This window comes from Cheilinus undulatus, linkage group 23 (genome assembly GCF_018320785.1).
Source record: "Cheilinus undulatus linkage group 23, ASM1832078v1, whole genome shotgun sequence".
NCBI lineage: Eukaryota > Metazoa > Chordata > Actinopteri > Labriformes > Labridae > Cheilinus > Cheilinus undulatus.
In genome coordinates, this window is record NC_054887.1 from 15,428,609 (window position 1) to 15,451,980 (window position 23,372).

At 39.4% G+C, this 23,372-nt stretch overlaps 2 protein-coding genes across 3 annotated transcripts; one reads left to right on the forward strand and one right to left on the reverse strand.

The window, feature by feature from the left end:
* Positions 1 to 336: 336 nt before the first annotated feature.
* On the forward strand, positions 337 to 12,624 carry LOC121505794 (NXPE family member 3-like). Its single transcript, XM_041781348.1, has 5 exons — positions 337 to 425; positions 9,747 to 9,760; positions 10,440 to 10,571; positions 10,647 to 10,711; positions 10,758 to 12,624. The coding sequence occupies exons 1-5, from the start codon at positions 337 to 339 to the stop codon at positions 11,190 to 11,192; spliced, it is 735 nt and encodes a 244-aa protein (XP_041637282.1). The 3' UTR covers positions 11,193 to 12,624.
* A 467-nt stretch (positions 12,625 to 13,091) lies between these two features.
* Positions 13,092 to 22,418, reverse strand: LOC121505692 (angiopoietin-related protein 5-like). 2 transcript variants are annotated; one of them, XM_041781201.1, is made up of 7 exons: positions 22,342 to 22,418; positions 22,028 to 22,103; positions 21,861 to 21,879; positions 21,651 to 21,754; positions 17,196 to 17,313; positions 15,386 to 15,571; positions 13,092 to 13,655 (listed from the first exon to the last, which is right to left on the reverse strand). In XM_041781201.1, exons 2-7 carry the CDS (start codon positions 22,094 to 22,096, stop codon positions 13,375 to 13,377), a joined length of 777 nt encoding a protein of 258 aa, XP_041637135.1. In that variant the 5' UTR covers positions 22,097 to 22,103; positions 22,342 to 22,418; the 3' UTR covers positions 13,092 to 13,374. The 2 variants fall into 2 exon arrangements, with proteins under 2 accessions (XP_041637135.1, XP_041637134.1); XM_041781200.1 differs by having other exon boundaries at positions 21,861 to 21,882.
* Positions 22,419 to 23,372: the final 954 nt, after the last annotated feature.

Consider the following 23,372-nt stretch of genomic DNA (forward strand, 5'->3'; position numbering starts at 1 on the left):
GCATCCAAACATGCTAAAATAATGTTTCAAAAATAGGTTAAAAGCACTTCTGGACATCGTTGCTGCGTGCTGCAATGTACATCTTCAGCTAAATTTAACTCGTCATTGACAGTCAGCCCAGGTAACTCATGCAAACAGCGAGTAAACCGCAATGAATTTGCCATCATACCCTTTCTCTTCTCCTGACTGGAAGCGTGGGGGCGGTCTAATGCCAAATGCGGAAGCAGTTCATGCATATAGCCCATTGGGGCTTTTCCACTGCGGCATTTGGCCACGCCCTGCCAAACCAAGACGTGCTGATTTGCATTTCCATCATGAGTTTGACCGCGCTGAGCCATGCTCAATGGCCCTGCTCACAAGCAGTGCCAAAGCAAGGCCGGCCCCACCTTCAAGCGCGCCACGCTGACGTGGAAGCGCTTCTCTAGGTCTGATTTTTGCTGGAGGGATTCACCCCCTCAGCTACTGATAACCCCTCCATGATCAATTTTCACCCCACGGGGAGATGGGGGAGAAACGTTTTATCCCTGCCTCTGCTCCAGCTGTCCTTAACTCTGTTTCAGCAGTGTCAGCATTCACTGTATGACTTAAATATTTGACACAAGACCAAAACTTGAGATTTTTGTGCACACTACGGCTGGAAAATTGCACACAGCTTCTCACACATGAGTGAAATCAGGAAGGAGCAGGCGCAGATCCAGGAAGACACCTTTTTCTGCACCTACTAATAACCAAAGTTTGACCCTTTCCTCTTCTTATAGACAATTCTAGACTATCAAAAAATAAAATGCAGGAGATGTTTGAAACATTTACTCCATAACAGAGTCTGTCTTTAACTCATTAGGTGGCGGTAGTAAAGCATGCCTTTCTCACTGCCCAATCCAAAAATATGATTGTGTTCATTTACTGCTCTTTAGAGACCCACAAACCAATAATAAGGAGATTGTTCTTTAACTATTATGCAGGAAAATCCTCTCCTTTTGGTTATAAGCGCCAACTATTGTTTGTTTATTAATAGCGGGAAAAGTGGGAGAAAACAACAGGGGGAAAGAGAGGGAGGGAGAGTAAGAAAAGAGCAGCTTGCAGCGCTGTCGGTGTACAGTTTGATTTTTGCTTTAACCCAATGTAAAGTCATTCAGATCAGATAATGTAGAGGGATCGAGGAGGGCTCAGAACACTGCGTCATCAGCTCTAGACGTACCTTCAAACGGTTAGCTCGGCTATGGTGGAAAAGCAAAACCCCCTGCTGCGCTGGGCTGCCGTGTTGAGTCGAGCCAAGCCAAGCCAAGCAGCGCTGTGTAATGGAAAAGCCCCAAATGCTCCATTTCTCCATGGTGCCTGCTCTGATTGGTGCCCCGTCAGTGGCCATTATTAGCTGGACCAGTATGGATTGTGATTTTGTGCACCTGATTATGGCGCAACACTGCAGGAGTGTTTTGGGGTTTTTCCTCCACTTTTATGTCCAAGTAGCGGCTGCCATGACACCTGTGAAGACCACTATTACCTGCCTATGGATCTGCTGTGTTTTCCTCTGGGCATACCGTTTCCCTTTCATGTCCACCCTAAATATGGGCTACTGTTAGCCTAGCAGCGGCAGTCCGCCAGCTTCGCCTGTCACGTTTTTGCCCATGTGCTCCTGATTCTCCACTATATGGCCACACTCCTCCAGATTCTTGGTTTAGTTAGCTGGATGTGGGTGTTATCTTACTAATGAAACATTCTGATCGCTCTGCTTTGTCTTTGATTCTTTATTAGATGAGATCCTGTGGGCTCCCTGTTAACCCTTTTTGGTTGCCACATGCTAACTCTTCATCAACGTGTGCTCCCATTGGCTACAGCACCATTTTTATGATAAGAAAATGCATGAAACATTAACACAAATTGCATATGATAAAATATGCCTGCCTAACGTAAAAACGTCTTGAACGATACTTGAATCACTTAAATCACCATCATATAAAAATAACTATAACTAAAAATTGTTATCATGAAACTGACTTGGCAATGCTCTCAGTTTTATTTTGTATTTTTTACTTCATATCCTGACGTCACTTCCTTCTGACGCTGGAGGGGATCTCAGCGTGGAGCCAAATGAGAGTGGAGGTCTGCAGCTGGACTGTCTTGCCTCAAACTGCTTAGAAACATCACTATATTTGAAATTGCAGGTTGATTTGTTTGATTTGCAAGAAAATTTTATGGTCAACACACGGTTTTGACTGTCCAACACCTGTATCCCAATCACACTAAGGCCACGATGTGATGAACACAAAGGCTTCAAGAAAATAATGACATACTTCACCTTTTGGGTCTGTTTTAGTACTATAACCTCATGTGACCCTTCACTTAATGTCAGTGCTTGTGCTTACGATTGCTTCATCATGAGTGGTGGGGAGTTGAGCAGCACTTCCTCTTGCCAAAGCATGTTTTAACCATCTCCCGACGAGGAACCTGGAACATCAGCATCCTGCCTTAAAAAAATTATAGATCTGTCGTGACAAGAAGAAAAACTGGATGCAGCTGTGACACTGAACTCCTGATAACCCAAGATATAATACAGTTCCCTTGGGAACAAAAGAGTAAGTGTTCTGTCTTTCTATCTTTTCTAGCTTTTTATCTGTCCATCGATCTAGACAGTAACATGATATCTAGATAGCTTAAAATCTGTGCGGGGCCGAAACCTACAAGTGGCCAGGATTACCCTTAAAAATTGATTGGCCACCCCAATATCTGAAACTATGAAGAGATTTTTTACCTTGCCTGAAGTTAATTTTTATTCATAAGGTTGATAAAAGAGATGAAGGTAAGGGTTATGGGATGAGGAGATTAGAGAAAGACTCGAGGGATTAAGGTGAGGAATAAGGGTAAGAGTTAAAGGACGTTAGAGTTATAGGATGTAGGCAAGGAGTGGCGTTCAAGGGATGTAGGGATCAAGTTTAGGGTCATGGGATGAGGGGGTTAGAGAATGGGTCAAGGGATAGAGGCGAGAAAGTTAAAAATTTAGTGATGCAGGGATCTAGGTAGGAGTCATGGGAAGGAGAGATGTAGGCAAGGTTTGAGGGATGAAGGTAGGAGTCGAGGAATATTGGGCTCAGAGATGGGGTTGTTGGATAAGGGGGATATAGAGAATAATCAAAGGATGGGGGTTTGAGTTAAGGGATGTTGCAATTAACGTAATGATCATTGGATCAAGGGATTGGGGTAGGAGTTGAAGGATGTAGAGATCAGAGTAAGGCCTTGTCCACATGATGATGATAGCAATGTATCTCTTTTAAAAAGTTTTCTGTAAATTTCAAGAAATGTCTACATAAGTATAAAGCCATTCAAAACAACTGAAAGCACTGTAGTATATTTGCCAGGCATGAAAGTGGAGCTAGAACACTGCCAAGAGAACTGCACCAGAAATGAGTGCAACCAAACTTTCCTATTACCCAGAACTTTCTTCTGGCTGCTGTTGTAGTTGCACCCTGCAATGGATCTAAGAACATTTGGCATATGCTGTTCTCCATTACCATTCATTGCTCATTATGGTAGTAGAGGAGCAGATGACACGAACACATCATGTAATCTGCCGTTATTGTTGTTGTAGGCTGGGCTCACGCATACCAGGTTAATTAGGCTATGACGCAATTGTTTTAGGAAAGATGTGCTTGGTTATACACATGGAGACAAAACAGTTGGTGTATTCAGATTGTGAACCAAGAAGAGATGTCTCCCACTCACATTTATGCATCCCCAACATCTGGTTGACATTTACATGGAATACCTTAGGTTGACAGAAAGATTTATTGCCCAGGCGGACTGACTGAAATGTAGCTTCTGCCTGCCGAGATATCTGTCATTTAAATGAGACATGCCAATCAGGCCGCAGTGAGGTTTTTCCTAAATATTATCTAAACCATTGTGATAGAAAAGCATTCACCCCCTGTACAGTGAGAGCACATGAAGACATTAGCTAATGAGACACGTTTTGTTTTTTTAACCAGGCTGTAAACCAGTTTATTTCGAGTGTAAAAACCAGCTGTTTAGCAGGTGTCAAGACACAACTTCGTCTTGGCTCTGGCTCTGCCCTTTCCAAAACGCTGTCTTTCAGTGGTTTTCCATCCATCTGGCATGTCAGGTTGTTCCATTTATTCATGTAGCAGAATCAACAGACGTAGCCAGAAAGGCAGAAAATTTGTCCCAGCTTTTTGGTTTAAATTTTAACCCATCTGGTTAAACAAACAACCAAACTTGCTGTGTTTGATTACACCATCATGACACTGCTCCAATAGTTACCCAGCAGTGTAGTAAAAACAACCCAGATTAAGTTTCTAGTGTTCTTAGATTTTGTTCTTAGCTAAAAGGAAATCAATGATAAGAAATATAATGTAAACGTCAGAATCTCTGTTGAACTTTGTAAGTGGATTAGGAGCTAATTTCTTCTTAATGCTTTGATGAATGAGGCCCATAGAGAGAGAGCTCTGTCCAATCTGGCAGAAAAACCCTGATTCTTCCCAAAATCCTTCAAAACAACCTCATTTACGTCACTCTTTGACAGCTCAGAGGTTGGGCTGTCCTAATTATCATACAGATGTTCAGCAAGCAGTTCTTGGCTCCCATTAGACCCCCGTTTGTGTGTGTGGTGGACTGAGTGTTGTTCCTTTCCAAGGCCAGATTTTATCTCAACCAGTTCCTGGAACAACCAGAACGATAAAGCTGTTCTTCCCTGGCATTTCTGAGGGTGGCCTCACATAACCTTCACACTGATTTTTTTCTTTAAGGTGATACAAGTGTAAAAAAAACTGATGTTTGCCAAGTGCTTTGACAGACAAAGCAAACGCGGTATCTCAGTAAAACATACTTTGCATCAATAGTCAGGCCAAACGTAGAGAAGTCTACAAAATTAAAATATATGCAAAAACAAAATGCAAAAGATCCATCTGTCTGACTTTTCTTTGGCTTATCAGAGGCAAAGTCATGATAACAGCAGTCTTTCATCAGCTTCAACATGTTGCATACAGTGTCTATAAAAAGTATTTCTTCCCCTTGGATGTTTTCCTTTTCATTAAATTAAAAAAATCTTTCTTTTTTTTTTTTTTTTTTTTGTTATAAGGCCAAATTATATCCACCAAGATTGAGTAATAAAATCAGTAAAATGGTAAAACATCCATGGGGCTGAATACCTCTCATAGGCACAGTACACATTCAGAGCTTATTTGCTGTCTAAAAATACACCTGATGATTATGAAAATTATTAATTTTTTTTTTATATGAATCACTTTCTTCATGAAAATGTGTTGAGAAATTAAAATTATGTACAGGAGACCCATGCAAACATCAACTTACTCATTTATTTTAAATAACTGTAAATTAATTAAAATGTAATTGTATAACAGACTGCATGTAAAAATAATAGCACCTATAAGAATCAAAATTTCCTTACAAAATATATTTGATTAGGTTGTCAAATCTTTTGGTAGTTCTGCTTTAGTATGCACAAGAGGAAATATTGCTTTAAACATTGCACATTTCACTGAAAAACTGAATTTCTTAATTTCCTTCATCCTATTCAAAATTGGCCAGATTTTCCTTTAAAAAGCCAGGCGTATATCACCGTGCCATTCAAAGGGGCTGTGGTGCATGCCTTCTGCCCCCTGGTGGATTATCTGTGAGCAGCATGTATCTAATGGTATTCATCTGTTTTACAAGGAAAAAATTATCCTGAAGAGCATGCAGACGCCTGGAAAATATGGGTATCAAATATAATCCTGCAAATTTGATGAACTGAAATAATGCATTCTGGGTATTTATATGCGCATGGATAGACTGATGGATGGATTTATGGACCTCACTGATTTGAAACTTGTAAACTTTGGTGTTTTTTTTTTCTTCTTTTGCCAATTTTAGTTGCTCTTTACGGAAGAGTATTAGGGCCACTGAAAAAAAAATTGAGACAATTTTTTTTTCACTTGTAAGAAAAAAGTCAGAATTCTGAGATTAAAGTCAGAATTCTTACTTTAATCTCAGAATTCTGAAAAAAAAAATTGGAGACTTTTTTTTCATTTGAAGAATAAAGTCAGAATTCTGACTTTTTTTCTCAGAATTCTGACTTTAATCTCAGAATTATGACTTTTTTTCTCAGAATTCTGACTTTAATCTCAGAATTATGACTTTTTTCTCAGAATTCTGACTTTAATCTCAGAATTCTGACTTTTTTCTCACAAGTAAAAAAAAAATTTTCGTCTCAATTTTTTTTTTCAGTGGCCCTAATACTCTTCCGTAGCTCTTCTCTCATCTTTGCCAATTTCCCCCCATGTTTGTAATTTGTTTTTGCCAGTTTTTATCCATTTTTGCTGTTTTTTGGACATGTTTCTATTTATTGCCATTTTGTACCTATTTCTGCCCTTGTTTAAATTTATGTACTTATTTTTCATTAAACTTGTCTCCACTTTTTCAGGCATCATGACATCTGTGCACATCATGGCCTAGCTTTTAAGTCTAACATCACTTTCCAAATGGTTTAGATCAATGTGCCCATCCACATTGTTAACATCACCAATTAATAGGAAAGGGGTTTACATTTTAAAGAAGACTATATTTCTACTACAGCATAAAAAATAGATTAAATTTGTGTTTTGTTGCTTTGGTAAGAGTGGTTATATTCTGTTAAAAATTAAAATATAGTGATCACAGCTTAACTTTATAGTGGATCGTAGTGGATCATGAATTTTCTGACCTCCATGGGCCCCCAGTTTGGCTGGGCCTCAAAGAGCATGTACCATTAGGTGATATTAGGGGGTAATCCTAGTCAGTTAGGCTTAAACCCTGGGTTGTAATGAAGCTGGGTCTCTTTTAACCTGGGTATATCACCATGGTAACTGGTTCTAAACTATCACCTGTAGACATGTAAGTACTCGACTTGTGTTGTTTTTGAAAAGAAAGCAACTCACTGCTGTTCTTTGTTCTTTTAACAAAGAAATGTCATCAGGTCCTGATAAAACTGGTGTTTTAGCAGCATCCATGCTAAGCTCTTCTGCCATAATTGCATCAGCCCTTTTGCTGCTTGTTTACATCATGACTCTGCTGCGCCTGAAAGTACTGCCCCTCGTCGCTGATTGGTCCTGTCTCTTTCTAACCAGGCCTAAACGGTTCAGATAGGAGCTTTGCAAGATGGATTCGCCAGTAAAAAACAAGGAAACAGGTGTATCCATCTGCTTTGCAAGGTTAGGCTTATATATGTTGGGTATTGGAAATGGGACTAGGTAGAGGCGTGGCCTTTTTTTCGGAACCTAGTTTCTAAAACTACTCTTCACTAACAAAGACCATGCTAGTCAGAAATAGGTTTGAACAGTTTAACATTGAGATAATGAAATGGTGGAGGAATGGAGGGATAAAAGGATGGGGGTAAGCGCCAAGGCAGGAAGGTAAGAGTCCTAGGATGGAGGGATGAGCGGATGAAAAGGATGAATTTAAGAGGAACTGAGCAGATGAATACAGAGAAGATGGTGGCTGCTTTGAGCGGGTCTGATCTGAGGAAAGCTGAAGCTTTGGGACTTGAGTTGGTAGTGTCGGTTATGGTTGAAAACATTGGTTTCAAACCTGGGGTCCAGGACCCCTTGGGGGGATGCCAAAGATCTTATGGGGGTACAAGGCTTTGTCTGCTCCGAGGCTGCCAAAATTAGGTTTGCAAATATTGACTAAAACCATGAAAAAGCAGCTACTTGGTAGTTTATACAAAGGTCTTTCAATAAGGGAAGGCCTTTTTAGGGTTTTATAAGTGAAACAATTAAAATCTATGTTGATTTTTGGCAGAAGTGTGTCACTTTTTCTTCTCTCTTGGGTCCTGAGTGGGGCCCCACATTTCTTAGGTACATGTAGGGGGGGCTCCAGGGAAAAATGTTTGGGAAACACTGATCTAAACCGGATGATCGGCTGGATTTAGTTGTGGATGGTGCAGCCAACGGAAGTTGGAGAACTTCAGACAGGTGGAGGGGTCCAATGACCAGCTGGAGTCTGCTGCTGTTGGTCCGGGAACTAGAAGAGTAGAAGCTCCAGGTGGGTTGACATCTCTTTGTTGCTCTTAGTAGGGAGCCCCCAGAAGATCTCATGATGAGGAGTGAGAAAATGTTTCTGACCAAAAAAGGTATTTATGTCTGACCAAAATTGTGCTGTAAGGAAGTCATCACAAAAGCGTCCTGCTTTGGGGCCTCCTAACAGGACAAAATAGGACAAAGTACCCACTGTGGTGGCTTGTGAAGCCTGTTCTATGCTTCATGCATCATTGGAGTAATTGCATATCGAACAAAATTCTCAGACAGGCCCCCTCATGGGCTTCCGTGTGGCAGATTTTTACCTGGCTACGCAGATCTCCACAATTTTTGCAAAAGCACACATGGCAGACATGCTACAGACATGATTTTTGAAGACACTGCCCCCTAGCTTTTGGGAGAATATCAGTTTGCTGTGAGTAGGAAAGTATAAATGTACCATGGCATCATGATTCTGCGTTAGTTTGTGTCCGTGCGGCTGGGGCAATTGAGATATCTTAGCGTCATTGTCTTGGAGCTGTCATTTTGACCATTACTGAATCTGACATTAATGTGCCATGTTTTTACACATGTAGGAAAGAGATCTTTTGTTTTGATTCTTGAGCAAGGGAACCCTCAAAGAGCCTGACGTTGGTACGGAAAAGAGCAGCTTTAAACATGAATGGCATGATAAATATATGTTTATCAGGCTAGTTGTCAGACATGGTATTTATGTCAGCCTCAAAAATGTTAAACAGCATACATCAAAACCATATCACAGAAGGACAGTTTGTGAAATACAAAAAAAGTGTTTAAAGACAGAAGTTTGTCCACATTCTAAAAGGTAGACAGGATGAGTCATCTAAGAAGTGTGTTTTATCTCTCTCTTTCTCTATCTGCTCCACTCTTTTACTCCTGGATGGAAGTTTGCTCCACTGAAAGAAGAAAATATATTAAAAAAAGAGTCTTTAGATTTTTGACCATGATATTACCGTTAAAGATCAAGTTTATATGTATTTAAGTTGCATCAACTCTTGTCAACTCCGCTGTCTTCATCTTCTCTGTAACTATCCTCTTCAACAGTTTCATCTTCTGCCTCTCTTTGTCTTCACCTGATTTTAAAACCAGTGACTTCACTTCCTCTTCACTCTTTCTCTTTTGACTTTTTCTTTTATTTCCTGTTTCATGATTCCTCAAAACGGAATTCAACCCAAGCCCTTTCTGTCTTCTACTGTAAGGGGTCTATCTGTTCTGTCCTCATCTTTTCTTTATAACTGTCCTTAACTAATCCCTTAAAGTCATGACAAACAAAAAGGCAAGACAACTTCTGGACACTCTAGAAGAATACAAACTAATCTTATTATTATTTCATCTTGCTTACATATTTAATTCAAATTTCCATCTTGCAATTTGATCTTATTGTGTTGAACATGCACCTGTGCTTTGGTTTTGTATGTGTGTCTAAGAGCTCAGTGTCACCATTGTTTGTATTTGCAACCTTGTTAATAAAAAAAGCGTCTCTGCTGTGCTCAGTGTGTGTGATAGACTGACCCAGGGTCAGCAGCATCACTGAGCAGACTCACAAGCTCTCAGGATCAGATCACTGTTAATCAAACGTGTTAAGGACTCAGAGGAAAACTTTAAGAAAAGAGTGTTGTCTGAAACGTAGAGGATGCAGATTTATTTTCTCAGTTCTAGCTCCATAATCTAACTGGTTCATGTGATGGATGTGTCTGTTTTTAGCTTTGATCAGAGTGGTGAGTCTGACTGAAACGGCACAGACACAAGCAAACACATGACGTGAACGAGCTGTGAGCTCAGGCTGAATGAACGTGCTGTATGTAGGCTGTCTACTAAATCAGACTTTAGAAACTTTACCTGTATTCTATCCCCTGGTAGCCACAGTGATGTAAAATTAGTCCTTAATGTCTCATTTCACTACTTCCACTTTTTCTGTTGCCATTATTTTATCTTTTTATCCATGAAAAAGTTCCTTTTTCTTTGGTCAAGTTCATGTCATATTCTATTTTTTATGTTTTCTCAATTCCCCTAGTTTAAGAAAGTACAAGAATCTTAAATAAAACAAAAACAGTTTGAAATGCAAAGTAATGGAATTTCAAATGTGACATAAAGTAGGGAATAGCCCTAGTTTTATTTTTTTATTCTTTATATTGGTTTTATATTTTTGTCTTACTTTATTTAGGTCCCCTGACAGCTTGTACCCCACTGTGATCAGCCTTTAACTTGTTTGTTCTACTCACATGTTCATAGTTTTTCTACCAAATCACCAAGTTGAATTGCTTGTAGGGCTGAATGTCTTGGCAGTAACACTCATTTCCAACTCTTATCCTTTGAAAATCTTCTCAGATCAGCCCAGAGTCAGTGAGAAGTCTGAACTTTCTGGGTATTACTACCAGGGTGTATGACGACCACTAGATGGCGCCAAAGCCCACCAATTCAACCACTCCTCTGCCATCAGGCAGTGCCTAAGCGGCAAGAAAGTCCACCTGTATGGAGACTCCACCATCAGGCAGTGGTTTGAGTTCCTTGATGCTTTACTATCAGGTAGTCATCAATCAACAGAGATGTTAGAAAACAGTTTCATTTCGCTCATATCACACACTTAATCTGTTCTTCTTTCAGATGCTCAGGAGCTAATCCGGGATAGTCCAAAGAAAACAGGACCTTACATGATATGGGGGGAGAAAGTAAAGACATCTTGGTGACATACCACGTCCACGGTCCTCCTCTTAGTTTATCTATGTCCCAACCAGTCTGCTACGTTTCATTGCCAATGAACTGGATGAGTTACTTGGCGGTCCGAACACTGTTTTAGTTATTGGTATCTGGGCCCACTTTGACCCTTTCCCGATTGAGCTTTACATCAGACGGCTCCAGAGCATCCGCAGAGCGGTGGTCCATCTGTTGAACAGGGCTCCAGGCACACTGGTGGTCATCAAGACAGCGAACCTCAGAGAGGTGACAGTGGACTTGGCTTTAAGCTACAGTGACTGGTACACGTTTCAGCAGGACAAGGTGCTCAGAGCTGTGTTTAGAGGACTTAAAGTGCAAATGGTGGATGCCTGGGAGATGACTTTGGCCAACCATCTGTCACACAATATTCACCCACAATGTCCCATCGTAAAGAATATGATCAATATTCTCCTGTCCTACATATGTCCACAATAGTTATGCTTTTGGTCTGACTGCATGTTTTGAGCATGATTATATCCTGACCTGACAACGGTAGGGATTCCCTTACTTGCAAAAAAAATCCCTATCTTAATGACGTTATAAGGGATAACCATGATTGATTGAAAAAGTGAAATGTAGGTAAGAGAAAGCATTACAGCAACCTGGTGAGTCACTGCCAGTAGCAGTATGCATCAAATTAGCGTATCATTCACCGGAAAGACAAGCAAATATAATACAGAGCTGTTAATAGGTTCTTCACAGATGACGTCAGCAGCTGAGAACTCCCGATGGGAGGCAGGACATGATTTCTACAAAGAGAAATACTACCAAAAGACCATGTTATGAGTCTGGTTTGGTTCAGTACAGTTTTGCCACAGTTGGGCACATTAAGCTCTTATTTTGCCCATGTTTTCTCAGCAGACGTCCATCCATTTTCCTCCTTGTGATGGGATCTTTTAAGAGATTCCGATCATTTGGCTCAGCTCAGTAGAGATGGTTGTTTGGCTTCCAAACAGCTTGTCATTTGGCAACCAACATGATGTAAATAACATCAAAAAATGGAGGAAAAAAACTGACACTTAAATGGGAGCAAGCAACAAAGGCTCACATTAAAGAGCCATTTGGTAGAACAGACTCGTTCCCGAACATCTCAGTCACTTACCACATTTTATTTGCAGTTTACTCAAATGATAGTACATCACCGATCAATTAAAAGCATGTTTATGACAAAATAAGTAATTTTTTTAGCTAAAGAGATCAGCTAGTCTCTTTGCTCAGAACAAGACTCATTAAGACTCTGGTCTCCCTTCATCTAGACCAGTGGTTCTCAACTGAGTGAGCCGTGGGACCCACCATCAACTCCTCAAGTAGAATTGTGACCCAAATTTTGTAGATTTATTTTGATCAATCAGATGTATTTAATAAGATATAGTACAGCTTGGGCCTTAGAAAGTACAAAAGGTGTAACAAAACAATGAAACAGGAAAAAACATGCATGTTTAATAGAATCTCATGGACAATTTGGTGCAATTTTTTCCCCAGGCACACATTCGCGGCCCCTTGAAAAGGGTTTCGTGACCCACTTTTGGGTCCCAACCCACCAACTGAGAACTACTGATCTAGATAGATGGTGCTAGGAAGCCTGAAGCAATTGTGATACTGATCACCTTCACGCTAGATAAGTTGGTTCAACTGTGGACAAAAATCACTTTTTTGTAGTGTGGGGATCATACTCTGTACGTAGAAATCTTCCGATGATAATTGCAACAGACAGGCCCATTTAGAGCTGTAAAGTACTAACTTTCTTTCCTTTTCCATTCATTCCTAAAGGCTGTCAGGATCACATGACTGTAAACAACTTATATCGTATGACGTCCGTGTAGTCTTGCCCTGCCCGACTGATTGTGTACCTCCATGTAGTCCAGTGGTTCCCAAAGTGGGCCATGCCACTTTATGTTTTGTGTTGTGGTGGTAAATAAAAGAAGGATTTTGTAAGCAACAATTGTGACTGATAGTGTGTTTGTTGTACATTTACATATTTTTTCATGTTTATATGGTGAGGAGTAAGGGGCCCTGAAAATATTTTCATCTGCCAAAGGGGGGCCCCTTGTGAACCACTGATGTAGTCTATCATGTTTGACAGTAAAGTCATGCAAAAAAGTACGGCTCAAATCACCTAGTCTGAAATACAAACCATAGTAACAGACAAAAAATGTAGTCTGGCCTCGGCTTTAGATCTAGATAGGTACTGTAAGTTTTAATTGTTCAACAGTAATGACGTATCAGTGGCTGGACAGTAGAGGAAATGAAAGCAGGTGAAAACTGATTTTGCAAGTAATGCCATTTAATGAATATGTTTGAACATGTTTTAAATTTCTATAAGTTTCACTGATAATTAAACGCCCACATATTTGAAAATGTAAGGATTGTACGAACATTTGTTTACTGAATTATGGATATCCATCATTTTTAGTGATTTCTGAAAGAAGTACCTCGGTAATAACTAAAATCTTGGTAAAGAATATTGCTCTTGTAATATAAATCTCTCAACTGGTATTGTATTAGATGTAAAACTGAGTTATACTCAATTCCTAAATGCAGTTTTGTAATACAATAGAATCTCACACCGGTCTTGCTTTGTTACAATTATAGCCAGCATGAAAAATCGTGGGCCCTCTTATGCAGACTTCATCATCATCCTGGTAGCCCTCATGGAGTAAGGATTGGGCTTTTTCCAGGTTTTCCAGTGGAGGCCTGACGCCCAACCGATGTGGTCCCCAGCACGATGCCAGTCACCATTCAGAGAGGCGGAGCCACAGCTGCTGTACCACCAACCACCACCATCTGAAAATGTACACTCCTTCTGAGCGATGTCTCCAAAGATGCATGGAGAACAACCGTCATTGTCACGGTCGATGGTGCTAAAGCCGTAATTGTTCTGGTCACGGAGGGCGTCGCCTATGGACAAAATAGAGGACGTTTAGAAAGTCTTATCTAAAAAATTAAGGTTGGGACCTAAAAATGTAACTTTCACCTGTCAGTGGCTGCTGTAACAACAATGTGCATTTGGAAATTATTAAGAGCCTCTTAACTTTGATCAATTTTGTGGTTTTAGCCTGATGCTACTATTGTTGAAATTCATTTGTTTCTCTCATTAATCTACACTCAACCCATAATGACAGAGTAAAAACAGAATATTAGAAAAGTTTGCAAATTAATTAAAAAGAAAAACCTGAAATATAGTGCACTGACATAAGTATTCAGACTCTTTTCTCAGTACTTAGTTGAAGCACCTTCAGAGGCAATTACAGCCTTGGGGGACTAGTTTGGGGAATTTTCTGCCAATCTTCTTTGCAAATCTGCTCAAACTCAGATTGGATGGGGAACATCCATGGACCATTTTCAGGCTAATTCAGTGCTGTTTGATAGGGTTCAAATCAGGGCTCTGGCTTGGCCACTCTAGGATTTTCACAGAGTTTTTCCTGGTTAGGGTCATTGTCATGTCAGAAGGTAAACCTTTTGCCCAGTCTGGGGTCCTCAGCACTGCTTCATTGATGATATCTATGTAGTTTGTTCCATTGCTTTCCCTGAGCCCTGGCCAGTCTCCCAGTCCCTCCTGCTGAAGAACACTCCCACAGCATGATGCTACCACCACCATGGATGGGGCCTGGTTTCCTCCAGACATAAAGTTTAGGATTGAGGTCAAACAGTTTAATCTTAGTTTCATCAGATCAGAGAATCTTGTTTCCCACAGTCTGACAGTCCTTCGGCTGCTTTTTTGCTAAGCCCAAGTGAGCTCTCATGTGTTTTGAACTAAGGAGGAGCTTCTGTCTAGCTATTCTGCCATAAAGCTCAGATTGGTCAGGCAGAGTGACAATCAGGCTCTTGGTCACCTCTCTTCTTCCATCTGAGAATTATGGAGGCCACTGTACTATAGGACGCCATCAGTGTAACAGAAGTTTTTTGTATCCTTCCCCAGATCTCTGCCTTGCAGCAATTTTGTGTCTAAGCTCTGCAGGCAGTTTCTTTGATGGTTTGGTTTTTGCTCTGATATGCATTGTCAGCTGTGAGGCCTTCTCTAGAGAGGTGCATGCCTTTCCAAATCATGTCCAAACATCCCAGCAACGATCAACAGTGATGGGAGCCACCTGTGCTAAATTTCAAGTTTTGTTGCAGAGGGTCTGAATACTTATATTGGTTTGATAAATTTGCAAAAAAAATTATGGCAGCAGGAAGCCAGCGCTTTGTACAGGTTGTCAAGTGGGAACTGCCTATCGCCTGTATTTAGTTTAGTTAGGTTACCAAAACCACAGAAGTGCAGAGCAGCCAAGCAAATGTTTCATAGTCTGACCCAGGCTGTATTTCATTTCATTCGTTACAATTTCTTCAATTGAAAATGAACTATGGGCTGCATTTGGGCTCCAGGCAATAGTTTTGACACCCCTGCTCTATGTGGTTCAGTTGGGGGGCTGTGTAGGGAATACTGGGATTTCATTAACTAGAGCTTGCATGTACAAAGTCTGAGTCTGTCAAAAGTGGCAAAGCTGTTGAAACTAAGGGCCAGGCAGTTGGATATATAACAAATAAGTAGTACATAGGAGCATAATTGAGATTAAGGCTCTCTTGTGTCTATTTCAGATTACTTGAAATTCACATCGCTTATAGGAAACAGAGAAAAAAACAATTACCTGCTGTTCCACTGTATCTCCCCACATGCAGTTTGTATTGGTCCCTCTGGTTGCCTAGGTGAAAGTTTTTGTACTCTGCAAAAGCAGTTCTATTGTCATGGTCCCACAGGTCAACTCGCAAAGTCCACTTCTTGTTTTTGGTCCTTGTCAGAAGGGCAACCTTTTTTAAACCGAGCCAGTGGTCATCTGGAGGTAATCAGCAGAGTACAAATGCAGGATTTAGACTTTTTAGTGACTGAGCCATAAAACAGGAACAATCACTAGGCTGAGATTCTGTCCCTTACTGATAAGAGTTGTAGGAATGAGCACAGTCTCGCTGACAGTTAAAGTCTGTAAGTAATCAAGTTCAACTGAATGTAAAGCCAACATTTGTCATTTTCACCTGTTTGCTTCTGTAGTTGCTGATCAGTTTGAACACAACTTATCACAAAGAAAAAGGAAGTATTGAATTTGCTTTTTGCTGATTTTATTTTGTCATTTTTTTGTTAACATTTAATCTCGCTGAGGTAAAAGCTGTCTTGTGAGATCAATAGGCTCCACAGATGCAGAGCAGCAGTTACCGTGACATAGGGCAATACTTAACTAGAATTTCCATTACATCCCTGACACTCTTGTAGCTAAATGATGTCAAAACAGTATGTTGTCATTGTAAGTGAATTTCCCCATATTGCAGAGTAACAAAGCAAAATTTCTTGCCATATTGCATTGTGGCAATTGATGCATACATGTAGCTAACTGTTCACTGGTATAGCTGAGTCAGTTAACTATTTTAAACAGCTGTATAGCTGGTTAATTGCCCAACAGTCTTTGAAAGTCTACTTCAATGAAATATGTGTTGCTTTATCTTATTTGAATTTAAAATGAAAATTGCTGCGAAAATAAACCTTTTTCTTTTAATTTAAAAATAAGAGAATAAATAATGTGTGCATTTCTAGGTGTTATTGCATTCTGGATAATTACACAAAATAATATTATATTTACAGAAAAAAAAAATTCTATTTACATAACAGGTTAAAGTCTTATTTCTTATAAAGTCTAGTATTGCTTCTCTCCTATTAGAGTAAACAACCTGTATACTGTGTGTGAATGCCTGTTGTGTTTGAGTCGATACAGTCACTATAATATCGACTCGACACTGCGTCTTTTTGCCTCTATAACTATATTTAGATATTTTGATATAAACAAGAGTAATGTCTTTATAGTTTTCTTTCTCTAACAGTGCAGTCATGTTCTCTATAAAAAGATCTGATGGATGACTGATGCATAGAAATCGTACAGACAGAGGACTGCTAAAGCCTTATGACATCAGCATATCCAGGGTACAGTGATGACTGAAACATGGTGACGTCCTGCTGAGTTCATTTAGATTTTATTGAAAACTTAGCAGATGACCATCCGTAAACTTGGCATAAAAAAACTTTCAGGTACAGTCAGAGTGAAAATTCAGCCGTTTACATTGACATATGCAACTCACCATGAAGATTCTTTAAATTTTTAGGAGTTTTGTGCAGGTGTGAAAGCATACAAATTTGCCTTTAATATTGAGTTGATGATGTATGTCTGCTAAGTTTTGTTTAAAAAAAAAATCTTATTCAATAATGACTATGCCTGTTGAGGCTTGTCCCAGCCATCACGTAAGATTCAAGCCAGGCTTATTCTCGTCATCAGCCAGTTCCCAGTGACGTGTATCTCCTGTGATATGTAATTCACAGCTACAACTTAAGGCTCAATCATATCCCTCAACAACCTGGTTTTAAGTTTCTGTCATAATTACAAATCATGACCAGCAGTGAAGTAAACAAGTACGTACGTCTCTCGTTTCCAAAGCCCTTACTGTATGCTGCCCATTTCCTGTGGAAGGAAAGCTTTCCGCTTGTGCGTCTCTGAAACACCGTCCAGCCTCCGTCAGACCGCATCTCACAGAACACCTGAGCAGAAAATACCAAACACAGAGACCACCCTGAATCTGACATTCAACAATGAGGTAGAAACAGACTTAAATCAGTAATGCTGTTGGATATACAGTGCTTAACAAACGTATTAGACCACCTGTAACTATAATTTGACATATTCATCAAGAAATAATGTACTTTTCTTTTTTCAGTTTTTTTTGTAAATCAGTAAATTTGAAAATTCATGGATAACAACAATCATTATATTTTAGCATTAAGAATATCATTTTGGTTAAAGAGCTTCTACATATTGGTGTATTAACCATTGCAGAAACATAAAAAATGATTTTGGTAATTACCAATGCTGTTAATTTAGGGCAGCTGTGGCATAAACCTTACTTTGGGTGGTGGTCTAATAAATTTGTTGAACACTGTAAGATGGCTTTCTTTTCCTGGCAATTTAATGTCCTGTCATTTTATCTACAACCCTAATTCCAAAAAAAGCTAGGGCCCTATGTAAAGTGTCAATAAAAACAGAATACAATGATCTGCAAATCTAATAAACCTATATTCCATTCACAATAAAACATGAATATCATATCAGTTGTTGAAAGGGAAACATCTGACCATTTCATGAAAAATATTAGCTCATTTTGAATCTGATGGCAGCAAAACATCTAAAAAAAAGTAGGGACGGGACAACCAGGGCCGGCCCAAGCTTACTTGGGGCCATAAGCAAAGTTTGATTGGGGGCCCCCAACCACTGATCACTGTTACTGATGCAGTCAATGCTACATAATCTGTACATATACAACTAATCTAAACCCCAGTGGAGAAAAAAAATGAGGTAATAGAACTTGAGATTTTGTTCATTTTATTTCAAACCACATTATAGATATTGAGAGAAATTCAACATGTAACATTGCCTACATTACTTTAGTTAAACCTAAAGTGATTTGTCTCAGTTGATTCTTTAAATGAGTTGAACTAGACTCATGTATTTGACCAGTGTGTATGAACTGTCTATTTAGTCCACTGATGATCATCCCTGGGCCCACTGGCATGAATGCAGTAAACTGAGCTGTGAGCTGGACTGTTGTGGATCTGGAAAGGACTGTGATTGTCTCTGGGAGATCAGGAAGTCCTCCACTCCTCTGTCTCTGCTGGGATGTTCTGGGTTTTACCTTTTTTCTGAATTTTTCCTGGACTGTCTGTAAGGAGGTGGCTGGAGCCCCTTAAGGTCCTGAAGTCTGTAGGAGTGGATACTTGTGAAGGAGATGGACTTCTTCCTCTTTATCTTATCTGTCAGTCATTCTTTAAGAGACCTGCATCATCAGCATGCATCCAAACTAAAAAATAAAATCAACCTTTTTTATGTGTTTATGGTAATAACTTACATTTACGTACAAAACACAGACATCAGGAGTGGAAATCAACTAATTACATTTACTCAAGTTATTGAAATTGAATGGCATTTTTGTATGCTTGTATTTTTTTGAGTACTTTTCAAAATCACTACTTTTACTTTCACTTACATAGGCTACATTTTGAGGGAAGTATTGTACCTCACTACATTTTAAAAAGTATTAAGTACCGAGGAAAAAACCCTAAAAGCCAAAATGAGGCAATTTTAGCTTTCAGCCAACAAGAAAAATGGCCTAAAGTTTGACTTTCACAGCACATGACGGTCAGCAGAGAGAGAATGATTTCAGATTTCATCCTAAAACGGCTGTTGCATTTGACTTCAGGTTGAGTCTCACCTTATAACAACAACCTGGTTATAGATTCGTATTCTTTTAAAGGTGTTTCACATTAAGTAAAGATCCTATTTTACTGTAAAACCTCCCCAGGTATCAAAAATCGCTACTGAGTACTTTGAGTAAATTTTAAATGACTTACTTTGTACATTTTCTTGAGTAGATTTACAGATAACTACTTTTACTTCTACTTAAGTATATTTTATCCAAAGTAACTTTACTTTTACTTCAGTGCAATAATCTAGTACTAAACCTCTGTCAGAAATAAACCTGTGGATGTCCTACACCTTCCCTTTTAAAACAAATCTTCCTCTTTCTGAAATAACATTACATTTTAGAGGTATTTAGAGCCATAAAACACAATACAGAAGGCTAGTAGTTCATTTATTTTACATGCTTTTAACCTCAACCATAAACCCTGTTACATTAACATAAGCTGGGTTTCCATTACACTTGAAAATGCGCAAATCGAAATAGCGCAATAAAAAACTAGAAACACCTGAATTTTGAAAAAACCCTAAAATATCGCTAAAAAGTTTTTACGCTTTCATGAGGAGGTTTTTCAGGCGTTTCGACATAGAAATATATCGCAGAAGTGCAATGGAAACACTTTTTCCGCATTTACGGGATGTGACGTACGGTGTCACGTGATCAGTCACTTTGAGACAACTTGGGCGGTACGCGTAGACAGAAGAAGAGACGAGACTTCTTTAAACATCATATTTCTACCCTTATGTGTGGCTTTTGCCATACATACGGACTTTACCTCTGAACTATCATCCGTTGCCTTCGTCTTTTGTTCAACATTATAAAGGCAACCGCCGTAGATGTAACCAAAACCGTAACAACACGCAACAGGTTTTGAGCGTCAAGCTTCCCTGCAGCGGATTCACGCGAGATGAGATTTTACGAGAATTGCAAGGCCTATGCCCAAAACTCTCCTCAATGGAGAGAGACATTCAAAGCGCAATTGTACTTAATCGAAATTTAAGGAATATCGCTTTTCTTTTGCGAAAAACTGTAATGGAAACCCAGCTATAGTCAGCTTGTTTTATATGATAAACATTTACTTTACAGCTAACATGAAATCCCCTCCTATAGTCAGATATCATGGCTTGATGCAAGCTTCGTTTTCTTTATTAATCGTACTCTGGATAGATTCATTAAACCGTGTCTTGATCGTATAATCTATCCCTGTGGTCTGCTGTCTGTGTGCAAGAAGGCATGACAGCGAGCCTGCTAACTTTAATCCTCTTTATGTCCTTTCTCCCGGTCCGTACTAAAACAATTAACTCAGCTTCCCGCTAAGAAGAGACTAAACTGTGTGTGGAGTCATTTGGTAACAGAAACTTAAGAAAACCACAGTTTAATGGGACTCCAGTTAATGTGTAGCATGTCTGTAACACTTCCCTGGCGCAGAGACGCTGTGTGACTGTTGTGTGGTGCATTCAAGAACATTACGTAAATATTCGTTTTAATGGACAGACTTGAGAATCAGCCTAAAACAGCGTTAAACGAATCCCCCGATGTAAAACATCAACATAAACTATTGAATCTGAGGTGGGGCACTGTTTCTTCCTGACTTTTACTTTCAGAACCCCATTCCTCTTCACAGCCTGGCTGATCTCACTATAGTTTGCTTCTGAACTGCTTGTGAACATTCACTTCTTTGCTTCTGGGGGCCCCCTGGTTGCGAGGGGCCCTAAGCAGCCGCTTATGTCGCTTATGCCTCGGCCGGCTCGGGGGACAACAGAAGGCTGGAAAAGCAACTGTACTAATGAAAAACAGCAGGAGGAGAATTTTGCAAAAGGTCAGTAACACAACTGGGTATAAAAAGAGAATTTTAGAAAGGCAGAGTTTCTCAGAAGTAAAGGTGCACCAATATGTGAAAGACTGCCTCTAAGAATGTCAGAAAATTGTGGTCATTATAAAATTGTGAAGTCTTTGAATATCCAACCATAAACAGTACATATTATCACCAAAAGAATCAGAGAATCCAGAGTGTGAAAGGGACAAAGCCAATGGTCAATATTAGATGCTTGTGATCTTCAGGCCCTCAGGCAGCATTGCATTAATAATTCTGTACTGGAAATCCCTGCATGGGCTCAGGAACACTTCTAGAAATCACTGTCAACAAAGTTGGCTGTGCCATCCACCAATGCAAGTTAAAGCTGAATCATGTAAAGAAGAGGCCATATGTGAACACAATCCAAAAACACCGCCCTCTTCCATGAGCCAACACTCATTTAAAGTAGATTAAGGCAAAATGGAAAACTGTTCTGTGGTCGCAAATATTTTCAGCAAGCTGATGCCAAACGACCACATCCATCACAACAGCATGGCTTCACAGAAGAGTCCGGGTGCTGAACTGGCTGACCTGCAGTCCAGACCAATAAAAAACATTTGGTGCATCATGAAATGAAAAATCCAGCAAAAAAGACCCAAGACTGTTGAGCAGCAAGAATCCTACATCAGACAAGAATGGGACAACACTCCTCTCACAAAAACTCAAGCAACTGGTCTCCTCACTTCCCTGATGTTCACAGACTGTTGTTAAAAGAGGAGCTGCTTCACAATGGTAGTGCATTATGCCAAGTTTGTGGTCTTTGATGATACCTTAAATGGCGTCTTCCCTCTGACAGGTTGGATCACATAAACACCACTGGTTGCCCGAGGTGAGAAAGCCTTAATCTGTGTGCAGTCTGTGCCAAAATGTGTCACTACAAAACAACAAGAGGATACCAAAATTCAAATTTAAAAAAAAAAATTTCACATTTGCTCTCCATACATTGTAGATTAAATGACATGTAATGAAACACAGCGTACCTCTGTAGGAAACACCATTCTTCTAAAGCAACACAAAAGAAATTGTTAAGAATTAGATTTGTTTTATAAAGAAAAGGGAACAGAATTATTAGAGAACAGAAATTTTAATGGATAGAGAGGAAAGACATTGATAACAGAGGCAGAGTAGAAATTAAAGCAAGACCTACCTTTGCATTTGCCGTGTAGATCAAAAGAAATGCCAAAATAAGCTGGCAATACCAGAGCAGATGTCTCATTTTGACCCTGTTCAGTAGGAAAATATTACATTTAGAAAAAATATAATTCACTTTCTGAGAGGGTATTATCTATTTTGACAACAAAATGGCACAACTTTGTGAATGTTTACAACAAATTACACTTTAGAGCTCAGTTCCTGCATAAAGAAAGGCAAGAAATGATAAAACCTAGTTAATTCAGCCTCCAATCACTTAAAGACTAAAGCATTAAACACTACCATCAATTCGCCGTGATTCTCTCTTACCTGTGTGCTGGCTGGACCTTGGATCCAAGCTCAGAATCCGACACAGAAGCCTCTACTCCCCTGGTCTACTTTTCCACCACACCTACTGCGTAAACAATGCCGTCACTTCCGCTCCTGCAGCGTCTGACCAGAAGGTCCAGTCTATTCACTTCCCTTTTCCCCCGGTGTTACATTCTCTTTCACTCTCTCATTTTTGCTAAAAAATCTTTGTCCTTGAGCTTTACAACTCTGACATTTTAACTCTTCTGCTCTAGTATTGGCTTTCCAGTGTATACAGGCATGTGTTTTCTTTTTAACTACACCTCTCAAAGATGACACCAAGATGACTCAGAAAAGAAATACCTGCTGTGTGGTTAAGGGCTGAAACGCAGCCAAAAATTTACAATCACTGTTTTGTCACACCTGTTAAACCACAGTGACAGTGAATGCTCCTGGAATAATAATAGACAGACTGGATAACCAGCTGATGACATCTATTCTATTGTTCTTTTCTCCTGGGAAGTGGGCAAACATTTTCAGTCAATGCCATGGAGGTCAAATTAATTCTGTCTTTATTTTTTAATGTATTTTCATTTCAACCAGTTTTATACTGTATAAATCACAGCTTCAGACACCCTGCCAGCTGCCTTTTAAGTAATGTTTTTACCAGCTTAACACCAGATATAATAGCGATTGTGGTAACACTTTACAATAAGGTACACAAATTTAGCATAATTAGGAGGTAACAGAAAAGTAAATACTAGATAGCCATTAACTAATGAGTAATCAACTAAAAGTTAATATTATCAAAAAAGTAACCAACCACTAGATACCCATTAGTTGGTTACTTTTTTGATAATATTAACTAATATTAAGTAGTTAACTTACTAACATTTGTATAGTTAGTAGGTAATAAATATGTTAAAACTAGTTAACATAACTACCAACAATAATGAATGTGTAACTACTAGTTAACATAAAAAAATGTTGAAACTAACTACTTATTAACATAGGTAACTAACTTCCAGTTAACCATTACTTGTCAAATAGAT

Coding starts and splice junctions, on each gene's coding strand:
- LOC121505794 (XM_041781348.1), top strand. CDS start 337: ATGCTCAATGGCCCTGCTCACAAGCAGTGCCAAAGCAAGGCCGGCCCC. Junction 10,572..10,646: donor TGATGCTTTACTATCAGGTA/GTCATCAATCAA, acceptor TTCTTCTTTCAG/ATGCTCAGGAGCTAATCCGG. Junction 10,712..10,757: donor ACATGATATGGGGGGAGAAA/GTAAAGACATCT, acceptor TCCTCCTCTTAG/TTTATCTATGTCCCAACCAG.
- LOC121505692 (XM_041781200.1), bottom strand. CDS start 22,096: ATGAGACATCTGCTCTGGTATTGCCAGCTTATTTTGGCATTTCTTTTG. Junction 21,883..22,027: donor TCTACACGGCAAATGCAAAG/GTAGGTCTTGCT, acceptor GTGTTGCTTTAG/AAGAATGGTGTTTCCTACAG. Junction 21,755..21,860: donor GAATGGTGTTTCCTACAGAG/GTACGCTGTGTT, acceptor GTTGTTTTGTAG/TGACACATTTTGGCACAGAC.